The sequence below is a fragment of the Fundulus heteroclitus genome, chromosome 8 (assembly GCF_011125445.2).
Source record: "Fundulus heteroclitus isolate FHET01 chromosome 8, MU-UCD_Fhet_4.1, whole genome shotgun sequence".
Taxonomy (NCBI): Eukaryota; Metazoa; Chordata; class Actinopteri; order Cyprinodontiformes; family Fundulidae; genus Fundulus; species Fundulus heteroclitus.
Genome location: NC_046368.1, coordinates 26,921,071 through 26,936,580, shown reverse-complemented (window position 1 = coordinate 26,936,580; position 15,510 = coordinate 26,921,071). Strand labels below are relative to the sequence as shown.

The following is a 15,510-nucleotide window of genomic DNA, read 5'->3' as shown; positions in this document are numbered from 1 at the left end:
AGAAATTTTGCAGGTCTGAGCTGCTTTGGTGAACTCGCTTCTCCTGCTCAGCAATCCAGTTTTATTAAACTGAAGCATCTCTGTCAAACCATGGCTGTGGCTATTTGGACAGTTGAACTTCAAGATGTGGGGCTATATAAAGGATGCTTTCACAGATGTTTTATGCCCGTCAGATGCAAGTGGATACAGATGGGAAGAAGATATCGGACATAAAAATGTATGCAAATCTAAGCTCATGTGACAGGTTCTACCATATCCTTGTCAATTCAGTACACAAAAGCTGTAATTCAGTATGTTACAGAGCTGCTGAGATCAGAAATAGTTTGAATCAGCTTAAAGTTCTCATGGATTTTCTGCATAATTTCTTCATTGCCTTCATTAACTCAGATTTGCCAGTTTCATGCTGTCAACAGACGAGCTCCCTTTTGACTCTAGAGCAGGGGTGTCCAAACCTTTTGTCGCATGGGCCAAAATTGTCAAGTCAAAAGTATACGAGGGGCAAAAAAACAAAATTTAATTACCCCAAAACTTTGTATTGGGATTATTATTTTTTTACCTGCGCCACATAATTTGATCATGCAACATTTTCATTAAACAACTGAGATTTTCTGTTGTAAAGGGACGCATAAAACATTGTAGGTCCAAGCTTAAAAAGTATTTTGCCTGTTTGCCTCATTAAAAACTCATCACCCAGTTTGGAAATAGTTTTGCCAACTGCATGACCCTCTCAATCAATAAAAATAATTTTTTTTTTGTCTATTCTCAGCATTAAAAACAGGATTTGGGTCACTGTTTCTTTGGAAACACTTGCTGTATATAACTGATTTTATTAAATGAGATAAAGACTCCCGGGCCCCACTTGGAACACTTTCTCCAGAGTACTTTATTATACAGTGGAGTAAATGGCCGATTCTATGACTGCAAGGTGCCAAGAACCTGTGGTTGTTAAACAAGCCCAACTGCATAAATGGCTACTTTTTCGGACAAGATTAAAGTCGCTGTTGATCAGTTAGTCAAGAGCATTAGTTTGACAAAACTGTTCCTTTCCATTCTTTAAGTAAAGCAGAAAATGGTTAGCTAAATATTTTCCCTAATTGGGCTTACATTTTCTTTACGTTTAAAAAAGAAAAAAGTTTGGAGTAGGCAGTGCACAATTTCAAGTTTAACATATGTTACTTTAATTATACCATAGCAGAATTTCTTTCATGTGTGGCTATAAAGTTTCTGCAGCATATTTTTAGATATTGGACCAGCTCTCTAGAATAGTGTTAGTCATGATTGAGATATAAAAACAACTGTCATTTGTGTCTAAGTTTAAGACACAACTGTCTAAGTCTAACTCTAACTCTAACTGAATAATCAGGTGAATAAATTAATGTGGAGATGCCTTTGCGGCCAACTATAACGCAAGCTCAACTAAACTGAATGGGGATGACTCATGACGAAACTGTTCATGAACGACACGATCAGAAAAAAAAAATAAAAAAAATATTAATGATAAAAAAAAAACTGGCTGAAAACTCTGACTCCTCGGGTATCCGCCTCGCAGTTGAAATCAACTACAGCTACCATGATGCCACGCTCCCGAAGCGCACGCCCCCTGTCTGTTCTCCCACGTGATCTCCACTGTCCAATGGGGAGGTCCGTTACAGGCGCAATGCGGGTGTCTGGATGTAAGGAGGAATGGCGACGGTCGAGAGGGTTTAGGAGGCCAGAGTGAAACCGAATTTGACCAAACAGAGGCGGATTAGAGGTAGTTTGAACATTTGTTTCTAAGAAATATTCATAGAGCTATAGAGTGCATAGTTACGAAAGGGGTCGAGTAGCATTTTTACACATGACATGCTTGGTGCACTTGGAAACATTTGAACTGAAGGAAGATTACTGTCGTTTTAGTATTAAAGATAAGCAGCTGTGTTGTTTTTTTTTTCTCCACTAAGTGTACAGTGCCATTGAAAACGCTGCTAGGTGCTAAAGTATTCCAGCAGTATAATACAAAAATGTTTTGATTAAAAGTTTTTAAAATGCACAATTAATAAAACTTCATTGTGCTTTATGTTTGTTTGGATTGATGACATCACAAGAGGTACCAGAATGGAGTTGATCAGCTTAAATTAATAGACAGAAGATGGATTTTTGATCGATTTTTTTTAAGTCTATTCTGAAGCACGACTCTACCAAGCTCTCATACTATGACAAAAGCTAGTTTTTTTTTATTATATGTTTTATTTTTTAAAGCAAATATTTCTAAGATGTTATGTTGGAGGAGTAATTGTCAAGTTTGTGCAGGCATCTGCTGTGGGCATTCTTTGCAGTCTTTCTGAGGCTTTTATCTTGTTTATACCGGTATCGTAATTATATTGTATCGACCGAAATAATGAAATATATCGTGATATAAGTTTTGGGCATATCGTCCAACCCTATTTGCAACCGTCTGGTCCCCTTCGTGAACCATGTGATTTATCGTGTATACAGCTCAAACGTGTTGCTACAACTAGAGAATACAATAGGTCTACATAATGGCCAAACGTACAGTTACAATGTATCTTTCTTCATCAGTCACAAAAAAGAACACCAAAAACTGGACCTTGTTCCATAATTGTTAAAAACACTAAGCTGCAGGGATTTCCAACAAGTTACTGGTTGTTGGTCACCTGAACTTTTGTTGGACAAAATGAACCAACTTTACCAATTAGTCACGATTCCTAAAGGTACGTTTGGCACCAAATAACAGCAACGCTGAACATCACCAAGGAAGACCAGAATCCTTCTCTAGAGTTTGTTTTCGTCAGATGGGGACGGATTGTTTATTTTCAAAAGAGATGAAGTCGTGAACAGCTCTGAAAGTCAGTCGGTTTTGAACCCAAAACCTTTCTCCTAGAAAGCTAAGGATGCAGAGGGATTTTAGTGGTCAGCATAAAATTAGAAGCAGTTTAATGAAGCTTCCAAAGTGGTTCATCTGCTCCCCTCTGACAGGTTTGTTTCCTTTCAGTTCAGTCGTAAGGGACATATAAATACGACACATTAAGAGGTGGAAAAACGGAAGTCATACATTTTTGTTTTTGAGTTTTCATGTCACAAAAACCTGAAAGTTGGACAGGATTGTGTGGGTGTCCTATATTGTATTGAAGCTGTCCTTTGCAGCTGCAATATCAACAGATTGATATTGTGATGGTGGTTGTGAGTTGATGGATTGTGCAACTAGAATTACAAGTAAACTTTTTTTTAAAAGGAGAATTTGATTGAAAACAATGGATGCGTAGAAAGCAAAACAAAGAACAATACAAATTCAGCCCGCCTTATGCCTTTTGTGATGTCATCAGAAGCTTGTGTGCATGGGGCGGAGAGTCGACTTTATCTTCAACGAAATACAGATTTTTAGCGAAATAAAGTGAACAGGGACTATTTTGTCCTCTGGGTGACGAACTAGCTAAGGTTAGCTTGATTTGTGTCTCGTAGCTTTCATGTGCAACAGACTACTGCAACATTATGGACTCGTTTTCCTGTTGTCTTGACATTAAAACGTTTCTTTCTCGTTTTCAAGGCTTGACTCGTTTAAATGTCCCGCAGAAGTTTTTGTTGCAAAACCCCAAAATGGAGAGCGGAGTGACCGCGCCCTCCCCGTCAGGCGTCGTCTCATCCGCCTCCCCTCAGGCTCCCACCGGCCGGTCCAGCTTTGCTGTAAAGCAGCGAGAAAGCAGGAAGCCCACAGCCGCGACTCCCGCCTTTCTCTCCAACCTGGGGAAGGCGACCCTGCGGGGCATTCGCAAATGCCCCCAGTGTGGCATCTACAACGGGACCCGCGGGCTAAGCTGCAAGAACCTAGCCTGCGGCGTGACCCTCAGGGATGCGTCGGCGCGCACCAAAAGCAGCAGGAAGGACGCGGTGGAGGTGGTCAGGGTGATCACTGACAGCGAGGAGGAGAGCTGTGGGAAGGAGCAGGAAGCGGGGGAAGGCGTGCAGGTGTTCTCAGTGTGCCACCGAGGGAGAAGAGCCACACAGTGGGGCTTCGTGGAGCTGGTCCCCACGGACACGGCCATAGCGACCGCAGACGGAGCCACCCTGCTCACCCGCATCAACCTAGGCCGCTGCTTCCTGCCCTCCTGCAGGCAGGGCGAGAGGCCCGGCAAGCCCGAGCCAGCGTCCGCCGAGCCCAGCCTCTGCATCCACATCAAGCAGGCCATCGACTGCCGGAGCCGCGCCACGCCGCTCACCTTCAAGAGCTCCGTCCTGGAGGCCCTGCAGGCTTCCCTCCATGCCAGGGAGCAGCTGTGGAGGCTGGCCACAGAGTCCCCCGGGCCTCTGGTGCAGCGGGTTTCTAAAGACACCCTGGTGGTGAAGTGCCACACGGACTCGCAGCACCCACTGGGCCTGCTTCACCTGACCGTGGCTAAGGTGGACTCCCCAAAGAGCGACAGGAGCGCCGTCTTCCACTGCAGCTGCCAGGTCAGCGCGGGGAGAATCAAACCTGCCGCATCGGTGGGCTCGCTCCCTCCTCCGAGCGCGGCAGCTTCCCAGCCCTGCCTGCACTTCTACGCCTGCGTGTGTGCCTTCTCGAGCAACGAAAAGCTGGCCGCAGAGTTTGCAGCTTTCATCAGCCACACCTCAAGCGGTACGGTTATCTAGCCTTAGAACTATTTTTTTGTGCGGTGGCGCAATCTCACAGTGAGTCTTAAAAAGTCAAACCTTGAATTTGAGCATATTTTTTTAAGTCGGGGGGTGGATGTCAGCACACTGTTCTCTAAAGAAATCTGTTAAACACTGTGATAAATTTCTCCTCTGTGGGACTTTAAAAGCAGATAGTAGTGAACCCGTGGACCTTTGTCCACTGTGAAATTGTTCTTACAGGTTGGTGAGAATAATTTCCTCCCCCACACCGTGGTTCAATCAGCAGCGGGGAACATTTTGAGCCAAACCTTCTTTAGAGAGGAAACTTAAGTGCTTTCAGTGTATATAAAATGAGAGAAAGGCTTGCTAAATCCACCGATCCGACTCAGGTTATTAAATACAGCATGTGTATAAAAAGCTGACGTTTCTTTTTCTTTTCTTTTGTTTCCATAAGGCGTGGTTCATGGTTTGTAAATAGTGAAAATTATATTTCGGTTTGACCCACTCCGTTCATAGTGGTCCTTGATATCAATGTTGTCACTCTTTAGTTGCACTGTTCCCTGCACTTCCTCTGCAAAATCCTTGTCGTTTCTTCTCGGCCAATCAGTGAACAGCAGTCTGTCTGTTCAAGGGGGAAAGGGAGCAGAAGATCTGAGTATTAGATGGGACCGTTGTTTACTTTAAAACTTGGTCTGGGGTAGTCATCATACAAAGCACTGAAACTCCTTTAATATTTTACCCTAACACAGAAAAATGTATCAAAAATGCACAAACTATTTTTTTTATTGAATTATACTTAAAGTCCAGATGTAGTGCAGGATTTGATTACATTAATGATATAATCATAATCTAAGTTTTATATCTTTTACAATAGAGCTGATTTAATTAGCCCAAAAAAAGATGATAAATTTGAAGTAGTTTCAAGATTTATGCAAGATACAGATAATTAAACACTACTAGAGGATTTTATTTGTCCTGTAATATTTACACTTCAGGGAAACAGGTAGTTATGGATCACTAGTTATCGTAATCTCTTGTAATCTCACTTATTTAAAGAGTATAAAAAGACACAATTTTAGAAATCATTTCTGTTAGTCTTAATGAAGGTGCTTAAACGCCAATCAGTGAATGGAATATTTTTCCTGCAGCAATAGTCAGACTTCAATCAAAAGTCCAACTTTCCTCGTTTTCAGTCTGAGGTTACTATAAGAATTTAATTTATTTTGAATCCCTCTTCATATGTCTTTACCAGGCTTTGCCACGAACAGTCAACATTGCATTCTCCCAAAAATGTAAAGGATCCAGAGATAAATGCAGAAGGGATTACAGCTCATTTTAAAGTGTTGCTGTTTTTTCTCCCCAGGCGTGCAGCAGAACGCTGCCAGTGGGAAACCTCTGCAGCAGACGGCCGAAGCCAACAACTCGCAGCATAAAGTGAAGAAGCAGCGTTTGGATGAAGCTGCCTCTGGTGGGTTTTTTTTTTTCATAACACTTCCTGAATCATCTCTCATAACGCACTGAGCCCTTATTAATGTCGCTCTGAACCCTCCACTGTCCCGCCTTCTCTTTCTGTGCTTTTCTGTTTCCCGACCTGTTCTCTTTCTCAACTCCATGTCACTGCGACGCTGCGCTCAGTGGCCCCTCCCTGCGCGGCGGCGGCGGGGGCGTTGAAAGAAGGAGTGCCGGCCTCTGGCCCGAGGAAAGCCGGTCAGAGGAAAGCGGCTGGTGCTGGTGGGCTGAAGGCTGCAGGTGCTGTCTGTCTAACCTCTGAGTCTCTTCATTTTTCTGCTGCCTGTCCTCGTCTTAGACGTCTGTCTCAATCTTTACCATTTCATCCATTTAATTCCCTCCACTAATCCTGGTGAGCGGGCCAAAAAAGACTGGCTAGCTCATTTGAAATGTAACTGGAAGCGGATGAAACCTGCTCGGGCGTTTTAATGGGGACTGACGGGCTGAGTCTTGTGATCTGTGTGCGTTCTCCTCAGGCAGTGCTCAGGTTGTGGATGAGCGCACTGTGACCATGGGCTTCCAGGCGTGGCTAGCCAGCGTGACGGAGAGGATCCATCAGACAATGCACTACCAGTTCGATGGTAACACCAGCATTGACGTCTTTTCGTAATTAGCGATGCATTGATGGCACCTGTGTTGCAGGGCATGCTCTATGTATTCATACCGCTTGAATTTTGTTACGTCTGATCACATTATAACCACAAAACTCAGTGTATCTCTTTGTGTTTTTGTGAACTAGAAGGAACCTTTTTTATGTTTCTGTTTAGTTTTTACAACTAATAGTCTGAAAAGTGTGGTCTGGTACTTTTAAGTGTACATCTTTACCACTTTTGACCATCTTGAGAGTGAATTTTTTGCCCCATTCTACTTTGCAAAAGAGCTTTATCTCAGCCAGGCTGGGTGAAGAGCGTCTATAATTTGCAATATTGGCAATATATATTTTAATTGACTGTTCTAATAATATTCTTTGATACAAACTACTCCATTGTAGTTTGTATCAAATCTAAGGATTCCCCCCAGGATGCCCATGATAACAATGCCCATCACCATGTTTACCTGTAGGATTGCTCTGTTCAGGATGACGTGCAGGTTTAGTTTTATTCCACAAATACCATTTTGAATGTAGTGCGAGAAACTTAAAATCATAGTCTCGTCTGACCAGAGCAAGTTCTTCCACGTGGCTTTCTTTAAAGGGACAGTGTGTAACTAATTTGGCTCTTAATTAGCAAAAATCAACTATTATTTTTATACATTTTTATAAAGTCTAATAACATCAAACCAAAAATGAAAGTGTTCTCATAACTTAGAATTAGTAGTTTATAAATGCATAGGTGCCGATGTACTGACTGGGAGGCACCATGTTGCGTCACTATTTCTAATTTCAGCTGCTGAAAGGAGACAAACTTGTCAGCATTACGCGTTTTCCTGATCTGTCTCCTATATGAAGATGTGCTGTCGGGGAGGGGGGGGGGGGGGGGGAGCAGAAAACAAGCAAAGACGACTGTAGCTCATTCTATTTGTCATTTTCTGTTAAAATGGAGGACCATACATACTATTTGCCCAGCAAGAGGGAAGAGAAAGTAACCAAGAAAGGAAAAAGAAGTAATAACCGGGATAAAACAACAGTCTACATCTGCTATTGTTACCAGGTGGAGATAATTCATGAGGGATGCGGGGATTTAAAACGGATGCAGAGGTTGCAGGCTTTCTGCTGGACAGGGAAGTTAATTCAATATAACAGGGAAGTTTATTTTTGGCAGTGTGGTCCAGAAACTACTCTGTCCTCCCAGCTGAGACGGCTCGTTTTTGTCTCCCCTTCAGGGAGCATGTGGAAGGGAGGTGGAGGGATATCAGAGCTCTGTCTGTGGTGCGCAGCGAGACCAGGTCTCTTTTTACACATTAACCACTATAAACTCAAAATTATAGTCGCTTTTTAGTGCCAAATAAGCGACTGCACGTTCAGAAACGAGCTCAAAATACCATTTTTACATGCTGACCGTAGCTATTGGCTATGAGCAGTAGCTAATACATTCAGGACATGTTGACACTGTCCTCCGCAGCTTCTGTAGTAGTTATTACGGGCCTAACGGCGAGGTCGCTTGTAATTCACTTAGTGCACCACTAGTTGGTACACCAGTGTGAAAACACTGGGGCTTTAACATGACTTTACTCTTTTTAAATGTTTTCCTTTTTTCTTTAAACACCATGATTTGTAGGGAGCCCTAATTGTTGTTCTGTCCACAGATTTTTCCACCTTAGCAGTGGATCTCTGCAGCTGCCCTAGAGTTATCATGGGCATCTTAGCCCCTGAGTCCTGACCCATCTGCTGTGTTCTCTGGTCTTCATGATGCTGTCTATTCAATTCAGTTCAATTACGTTTTATTTATGTAGCGCCAGTTCATGAAACATGTCATCTAAAGGCACTTTCCATAGTCAGAGCCAGTGTCTGGTCTCTAATGTTCTCTAAGAGACCTCTGAGGCCTTCACAGAACTGCTGGATGGATGCTGGGGTTAAATTATCACAGGAGAGTTGTGTTGATCCTTCTTAACCACGTGTTATAATTTGCTTCCACCTCACAATGTCGTGCGTCACATAAAATCCCAATGAAGTACACGGGGGCTTTTGTCATCTCTAAGCTGACATATACCACAATGATTATTTTCTTGTTTCAAGATAATTAGGAGAATTTTGGTTTAATTAATTTCTTTATGACTACTTTATGTTTAATCAAGGCTTTGCAAATGAATTAGAAATAACTGTTGGTATCAATGTTCAAATTTAATAAGACCTCTGACTGCATTTTGTTTCTGGTTTAGTCCAGTGTAGTTAACTTATTTACCCACTAGAGGGCAGTGTAAACAAACAGGTAATGGGGTACAGCTCATTTAAGCTTTTTATTTTTCATAACGGCAAAACATTTTATTCTGAAACTTGGATTTTAATACCTAGAATTGATCTATGGGACCTAAATGATTTATCTAGAATAAGAAAATCTCCAACTTTTACTTTTAAAACTATGTAGAATCCTAATGATCTTGTTCACGAATAATGTGAGAGGTGAAGCTTTCATCAAATGTGGTAATTAAGCAGAGATTTGGTTACTTTTTTTTAAAATGAATTTGTTTCTCGATGTCAGGAAAACCCCAGCCGTTGGTCTACCACATCCCCCAGGAGTTCTTCACCGTCCTGCAGCAGCGTCTGTCGCTGGGGTCGAAGAAGAGACGGCTGCCTAACCTCACAACAGGTGAGCGTCTCTTAGGTCCTGCTGAAACAGAAATGCCCTACGTCAAGGTGATGCATGTTTTCCTCGCAGAGCTTTAGCAAAACATTCATATCCATTGCACTTGCTTACATCTTGTCACACAACAGCAAAATGTAAATCAATAATTTTAATGGGATTTCATGCCATATATTACCACATTTTAATGCACAGCTCAAAAAATAAAATAAAATCAACACTTTTTAAATGCGAGTGTGGTATCTGGTCAGGTCAGTTCAGGAGTGGAAGGGGTGTCAATCGGTGTCTGTTCTGGTCCATCCATCCATTTTCTATACCCACTTTTCTGTGCAGGAGAAATGGCCTAGTCAAAGACCAGACCTAAATCCAGTTGAGAATCCGTGGCAAGACCACCGACTCTCCAAATGAGCTTAGCCTGAGCTGTTTAGCAAAGAAGAACTGGTTAAATGTTGAGGCTGTAGATGTGTAAGGTGCTGGAGATTTCAGATACTTGCTGAAAAAAAAAAAAAAGGTCAGGCTTAAAGTTAAAAGCTTAACCTGTGTGAACACGTATCTCTTCCTCTGGTTCGGTCTGCCCAGCATTTGTGAGGAACGATGGACTTCCCCTGGGCTCGTTCTCCAAGTACACCTGGCACATCACCAATCTGCTGCACGTCAAACACATTTTCGACACTACACAGGTAAATGTTCGTGTTTTGCTAGAGGAGGACGGAAACCCTTTCTGGAGCCTTATAGAAAACAGATTGTGTACGATATTATCCAGAGTGTTTTGGTTAAATCATAGGTCGCGTTTTCGGTGCTTAAACGCAAAAATTAGATCTTAAAGGCATACTATGCAACATTTTTCAGTTAATTAATGTGTTCCATACCGTTTTGGATGATTAAATGAGTCATTTCAGGTTGAACAAAGGTTTTCTCGGCCGCCCTGGTGGTCTGTGGGGGAAATACTGCACTTGCAATTGCAAGAGCCCTCGGCCCGCACACACAGAAGTCTCGCTTTACGGCGAGAACTCCATGTGTTTTTGCCCTGCCATTCACTATATGCACGCGTGAAAGCAACAACAAAGAACCGCGTGTTAACGTCAAATAAACATGCAAGCATATCGAGTTTTATTATTATTATTATTATTATTTTTATTTTTTTTATTTTTTATGTTGGTGAGGCCAGCGAGGCGGCTGCGGCTTGGCCAAGATAGCGCTGCGGGAAACCCTGATGTTCATACCTTCACTGTGTTAGTCATTGTTTGTACTGCCGTTTTTTCCACTTTTCGTTGTGTTCGCCTGTCTGCTAAGCTCAAAACAACCGCGCCTGGCTTGACGGAGAACCAGAACAGCTGAGCATCTTTATGACAGTGCACTTTTACTTTCGCCCTCTGGGGGGAGCCTCGCTGGAAAATCAACCCCGGTTGCATAGTATACCTTTAAAAGCCGCGCTGCACGGCCATGGCGGCACACTGCGGGACCAGGAGGAAGTCACCACACTTGTCTGACAGCTAAATAATGTAAATATGTTTAGAGACATAAAAACAACATGAAAGAAATCTGCCTATTTTTATAATATCTACTGCAGGACATTTTTGAGTTTTAAATCAAATAACCACAACTTAATTTTTGTGTGAAGATAAATTTATTTTGCAACTAAAAAGTACTTAAATACAAGCTTATTCCTTTATTTACATAAAAAGACAATTATTTACGGTATGAAAATATTTAAATCAATGATTCAGAGGTAGTGACGATTTTTCGCCAGCAGATGGCAGCAGATGGCTGCTCCTCCAACAACAGGGCTGAATATTCATTACACTATTTGTGTCAGTCTTTGCAGAAACGCTAGGCATGTATTGCTTTAAAAGTCCATGGAAAAAGTGCTAAATGCTAAAATAAAGCAGTTTTTATGACCTTTACATTTTAAAACATTGCTCAGTTCTTTTGCGATTTGGCCAAAGTTGTAAAAAAAAAAAACCACAGCAGAGAGCCCAAGGAGCCACATGTGGCTCTGGAGCTGCAGCTTGAAGGCTCTGGCCTGCTAGGTAGGGATCATTTTTCCACTGACAGCCCTAAGATCAAATGCTTTGTCCACCAGCTGCCGTTGGAGGTCACTCAGAGTTTTGTGAAGAATCTGGACGGCTCCTACTCCCGCTTTCACCCCCCCGAGCCGACATCTGATCCAGAATCATTAGCCGGATACAGGATGGACCGTCAACAGGCCATACGACCGATGGAGCACCGCACTTTCCTCAAAGTCGGTATGTGACTTCCCTTCTTTTCTTTTTAAAGCCCCCAGAGAGAGAAAGAGTTCTTGGTCTGCTTGCTTTGTTGTTGTTCTTGCTCTACCACTTGTTTTGTGTTCCACCAGGACCAAGCTCTGGGGATCAGAAGGAGTCCAGTCCCTTCGTGATCGAGTGGATTCCTGACGCCCTGCCCCGCTGCCAGATGGGAGAGCTCAGGATCAGCTTTGAGTTCGGCCACCAGCAGAGCGGCCAATCAGAGAGCCAGGAGAGAGCGGGCGGGGCGGAGAAGAAAGGTCGCCGAAAGTCCGACTGTTCTCAGAGCAAAGTCTCATAGGCCGCTGAGATTCTTCTTGTGGTTGTTCCTGCCACTGAAACTGTAATAGTCATGTACTGAAAAATGCAACATGGGAGCTGCACACGAATCCCATTTTCTCTTTAATTATATGCAAAGTGTGGAGAATGAACTGCCAAGCAGTGGCTGAAGCTCTGTGTCCCAGGGCAGTAGTCCGGGGTTGATAAGTACTTTTCTCACAATTGCAGAATGCCTTTCTAAGGGGAAAAAAAGGTACAAAATCTAAAGTTTATTTATTTATTTTTTTGCCTTAAATGTCAAAACATTCAAATATTTAGATTTTAAAACTTTTTCCACTTGGTAAACTTGGCTCCTTCAGATTTACGACCCACTCTTCCACCAGTGATTTGAACTATTTTAGTCAGTCCTGTCTGTTGTCACACGGAGAACGTAACCAGAACTTACCGGGACTTCCTGCAGCTCCTCCAGGTCTGCTGTTGGGCTCAGGTGAGTCTGCCTGGCCTGGTTTCATTTTGGAGAATCTTCCAGGTTTTGTTACGCAGACGCCGAGCCATAATGCTGTAGCGCTGTGGATCTGTTTATCCACGTGTGGGGAAAAAGAATAAATGTGCACACTAGCTCAAAAGCTGCATTAAGGGAAGTATTTAACTCATGGGTGTGAAAACTGAGGAGACCGGGTTTTTTTTTTATTCTACAGATTTGTTTGTATTTCAGTTTAATAGTCAGAATCTGTCAAATCATAGGTGGAAAAAGTTTTGAAATGATTTAACATTGTCTCATTTGGTACATCATGGTGACACATTTGAGATCTCTCTATGTTAGCAGGTAAAACAAAATATTTAATTTGACTGCTCTGGTTTATACACAGTTAAACTGTTTAAACCAAGCAAAGCAATTTAAAAGGATTAATGTATTTTTTTCTAGCAAAATAAATAATTTATTTCAAAATGTTTGTGTCGGGATGATTATTTCAACACTTTACACCGTTATAATGCATAGTAAAACTACAAATGGCTGAGCTGATATTAATTCAAGGCCAGTGGCAGAAATGTGCAAAAAGATTTTAAGTCTAGTCTTCAATTTAGTATTTTTAACTTAATAATGCACTTATTAACTTAAAGCCAATACTACACTTAAATGTAAATAGTTAGATTTTCTTTTGAATATATTTATCTGCACACGTTTTATTTTGTTAATATGTATCTCCACAAGCATGTTTTCCATATAAAACACTAGCTCAAAAAATGGACGAAAATATAAATAAGCGCTGAACACAGTTATTGATTTAAATATATAAATTAACAAATTATATTAATAAAGAAATGTAAAGAAACGTAACAGATTAGCTGTATTGTTATACATACCAAAATACATTGCCTTTTTAAATTAAAGAACAGATCTTTTAAATGTGTGAAAAAGAAAAATTTACAAGAAATACATTGACTTTTAAATGAATAAATACATTTATACATAATTTGAATGATTTTTGCAATATTTAAAATATATTTGGAAGCTTTTTTGTAATCCAATACATTTGCAGAATAGTTAAATTAAAACACCAGCCCTTTCTTCTGTACATGTATAAAATAAAAAGACTGTCTTGTTTCATTGAACTATAACAGCTTTAAAAAAAAAAAAAAAAAAAAAAAAAAAAATATATATATATATATATATATATATTTGTTATAAATACAAGCTTATTCCTTTATTTACATAAAAAGACAATTATTTACGGTATGAAAATATTTCAATCAATGATTCAGAGGTAGTGACGGTTTTTCGCCAGCAAGATGGCAGCAGATGGCTGCTCCTCCAACAACAGGGCTGAGCAACAGCTAAACTGAAGCAGAGACCTGACCATACAAGAGGGTGACTAATATAGCTTGAAATGATCTCTTTGCAATATTTAGAAATACGTAATTACAGAATAGAAAACTGATTAAATACACTTGTTTCAATGTGGTGGGGAATTGGCTCAATTTATTTATTTTTCTTCTTCTTCTCCCCCCCCCCCCTCCCCTTCTGGACATCCAAAAACAGCCGGGGTGCACAGACTGTGTGCTATATCACTGAAAACATCACATGCTTCCAAATGTGCCCAAATGTTCATGAATTAATTAAGATTACAAGTTAATACCGTGAGAGCAGAACAACAATTAGAGGCACAGCTCAGAATAGCAGCTCACACGCTGCGTCTTTACATGGGGGTGTGGGCGGAGGGAAAAAAAAAAAAAAACATACACAAAAGAGACAGTGCCAGCTCATGGCCCCCTCTTCCCTCGCATGGCCCCCAGGACATATCAGTGTGAGTACAGCCTCTGCCTGCGCAGGGGGCCCCGGCTCCCAGACAGATCAGTTAGCTGCTTGTGTAGCCCGTCAGTCACAGAGATGGAAGATGCATCAATCCTCTCCTGGAAGGAGAAGCGTGCACATTCTGGCACAGAGAAGTCCTTCACCGACTGAAAGATGTGCTGGCAAAGGCCCGAGAGAGGAGGAGGAGTAGGAGGAGGAAGGGAGGAAGCACGCAGAGTTGGACAACGTGCATTACACAAACGATCGTGTAGTCATGTACATGAAGAGCATCGGATAAAAATGCATCTTTATGCAAATTAGCCAAATAATTTGACAGTTTCCAACAAAGACCGAGCCAAAGAAGAACCGTGTAGACGACATATAGAGAGAGACAATGTACCCCCCCCCCCCCTCCCACAGCGAGGAATGTCGACAGGATGCTTTCAAGTCTACGAGATACAAATCCATTCTCACTCTGGCAGCTTGTAGTTTCAGCATCCTCACGGCTTTCGTCAGGTGACTCAGAGGTCAGAACCCACTGCACGCCATCGCTGGAAACAAAAACTTTGCATATCTGCAAAAAAACAAACCGGAGGGGAAATGCCGATCATCAGTTGCAAAATTCGCCGTTTTCTGGCCCTCGTGAGCAAAACGCATTCTTTCGGCCTGCTGGGAGTCTCGCATATTAAATCTTTTACACCTGCGGCAACAAGCTCGGGCGGTGATCTGACGTGCAAGACGAGAGGGAGACGAACCTGCCAACACGTGGCATACCTGCCAACTGGACCGGGCCGTCCGAGTGGACTCCTCAACACATCCCGGATTGGCTGAGAGCGAACTGTGACATGAAAGATTTTCACTGTCTGGAAACAAACTCCACTCAGCCTGCGTCTGCAGGAGGTCATCGACCAGACAGAGACATCGGCGTCCATCTGAGAGCGGCTGCTGAAGGACGTCCGAGCTGCATCTGTCGGTCCTTGAGTTGACCGTCCACATCCGAAGCTGATTGAGCCGGATCTGGAGATCTCCGCTGTTCTCCACGACTTTACAGAACTGATATCAGCTCATACTAGGAGGGTCAACCCAGCCCTGGGTGACAAATATAGGGCAGGGTAGAGCTCTTCAGTTGGTGAGGAAAGACAACTAGATCCAGCCACTTTAATCCAGTTCATTGCATTTACTTCACCATCACATAAGGTTCCTGTAAACGTGACTTATGACAGGGCATCATGTGACTTATAGTCCATTTAAGAGGAGATTTGAAATGCACAGTACCAGTTACTAATTTTCGTAAAAATTTAAATCTAGATTTTAGCTT

At 42.1% G+C, this 15,510-nt stretch overlaps 2 protein-coding genes across 3 annotated transcripts in view; both read left to right on the top strand.

Moving 5' to 3' along the window:
- The first annotated feature begins 1,628 nt into the window (after positions 1-1,628).
- LOC105915561 (uncharacterized protein C2orf42 homolog) lies at positions 1,629-12,811 on the top strand. 2 transcript variants are annotated; one of them, XM_021309057.2, is made up of 9 exons: positions 1,629-1,753; positions 3,545-4,612; positions 5,972-6,076; positions 6,244-6,357; positions 6,594-6,698; positions 9,255-9,362; positions 9,936-10,036; positions 11,440-11,602; positions 11,713-12,811. In XM_021309057.2, the coding sequence occupies exons 2-9, from the start codon at positions 3,595-3,597 to the stop codon at positions 11,919-11,921; spliced, it is 1,923 nt and encodes a 640-aa protein (XP_021164732.2). In that variant the 5' UTR covers positions 1,629-1,753; positions 3,545-3,594; the 3' UTR covers positions 11,922-12,811. The 2 variants fall into 2 exon arrangements, with proteins under 2 accessions (XP_021164732.2, XP_012705161.2); XM_012849707.3 differs by lacking the exon at positions 6,244-6,357 and having other exon boundaries at positions 1,630-1,753.
- A 1,477-nt stretch (positions 12,812-14,288) lies between these two features.
- LOC118564028 (tRNA-uridine aminocarboxypropyltransferase 2-like) overlaps positions 14,289-15,510 on the top strand; it is an 8,336-nt gene continuing 7,114 nt past the window's right edge. Inside the window, 1 exon segment of the mRNA XM_036140719.1 lies at positions 14,289-14,325. Within this exon segment, the coding sequence (XP_035996612.1) occupies positions 14,289-14,325 (37 nt within the window).

What these genes read in the sequence shown, in the direction of transcription:
- LOC105915561 (XM_021309057.2), top strand. Translation starts at nt 3,595, where the DNA reads ATGGAGAGCGGAGTGACCGCGCCCTCCCCGTCAGGCGTCGTCTCATCC. An exon ending in CATCAGCCACACCTCAAGCG is followed by an intron (nt 4,613 to 5,971) that starts GTACGGTTATCT and finishes TTTTCTCCCCAG; the next exon opens with GCGTGCAGCAGAACGCTGCC. An exon ending in GCTGCCTAACCTCACAACAG is followed by an intron (nt 9,363 to 9,935) that starts GTGAGCGTCTCT and finishes CGGTCTGCCCAG; the next exon opens with CATTTGTGAGGAACGATGGA.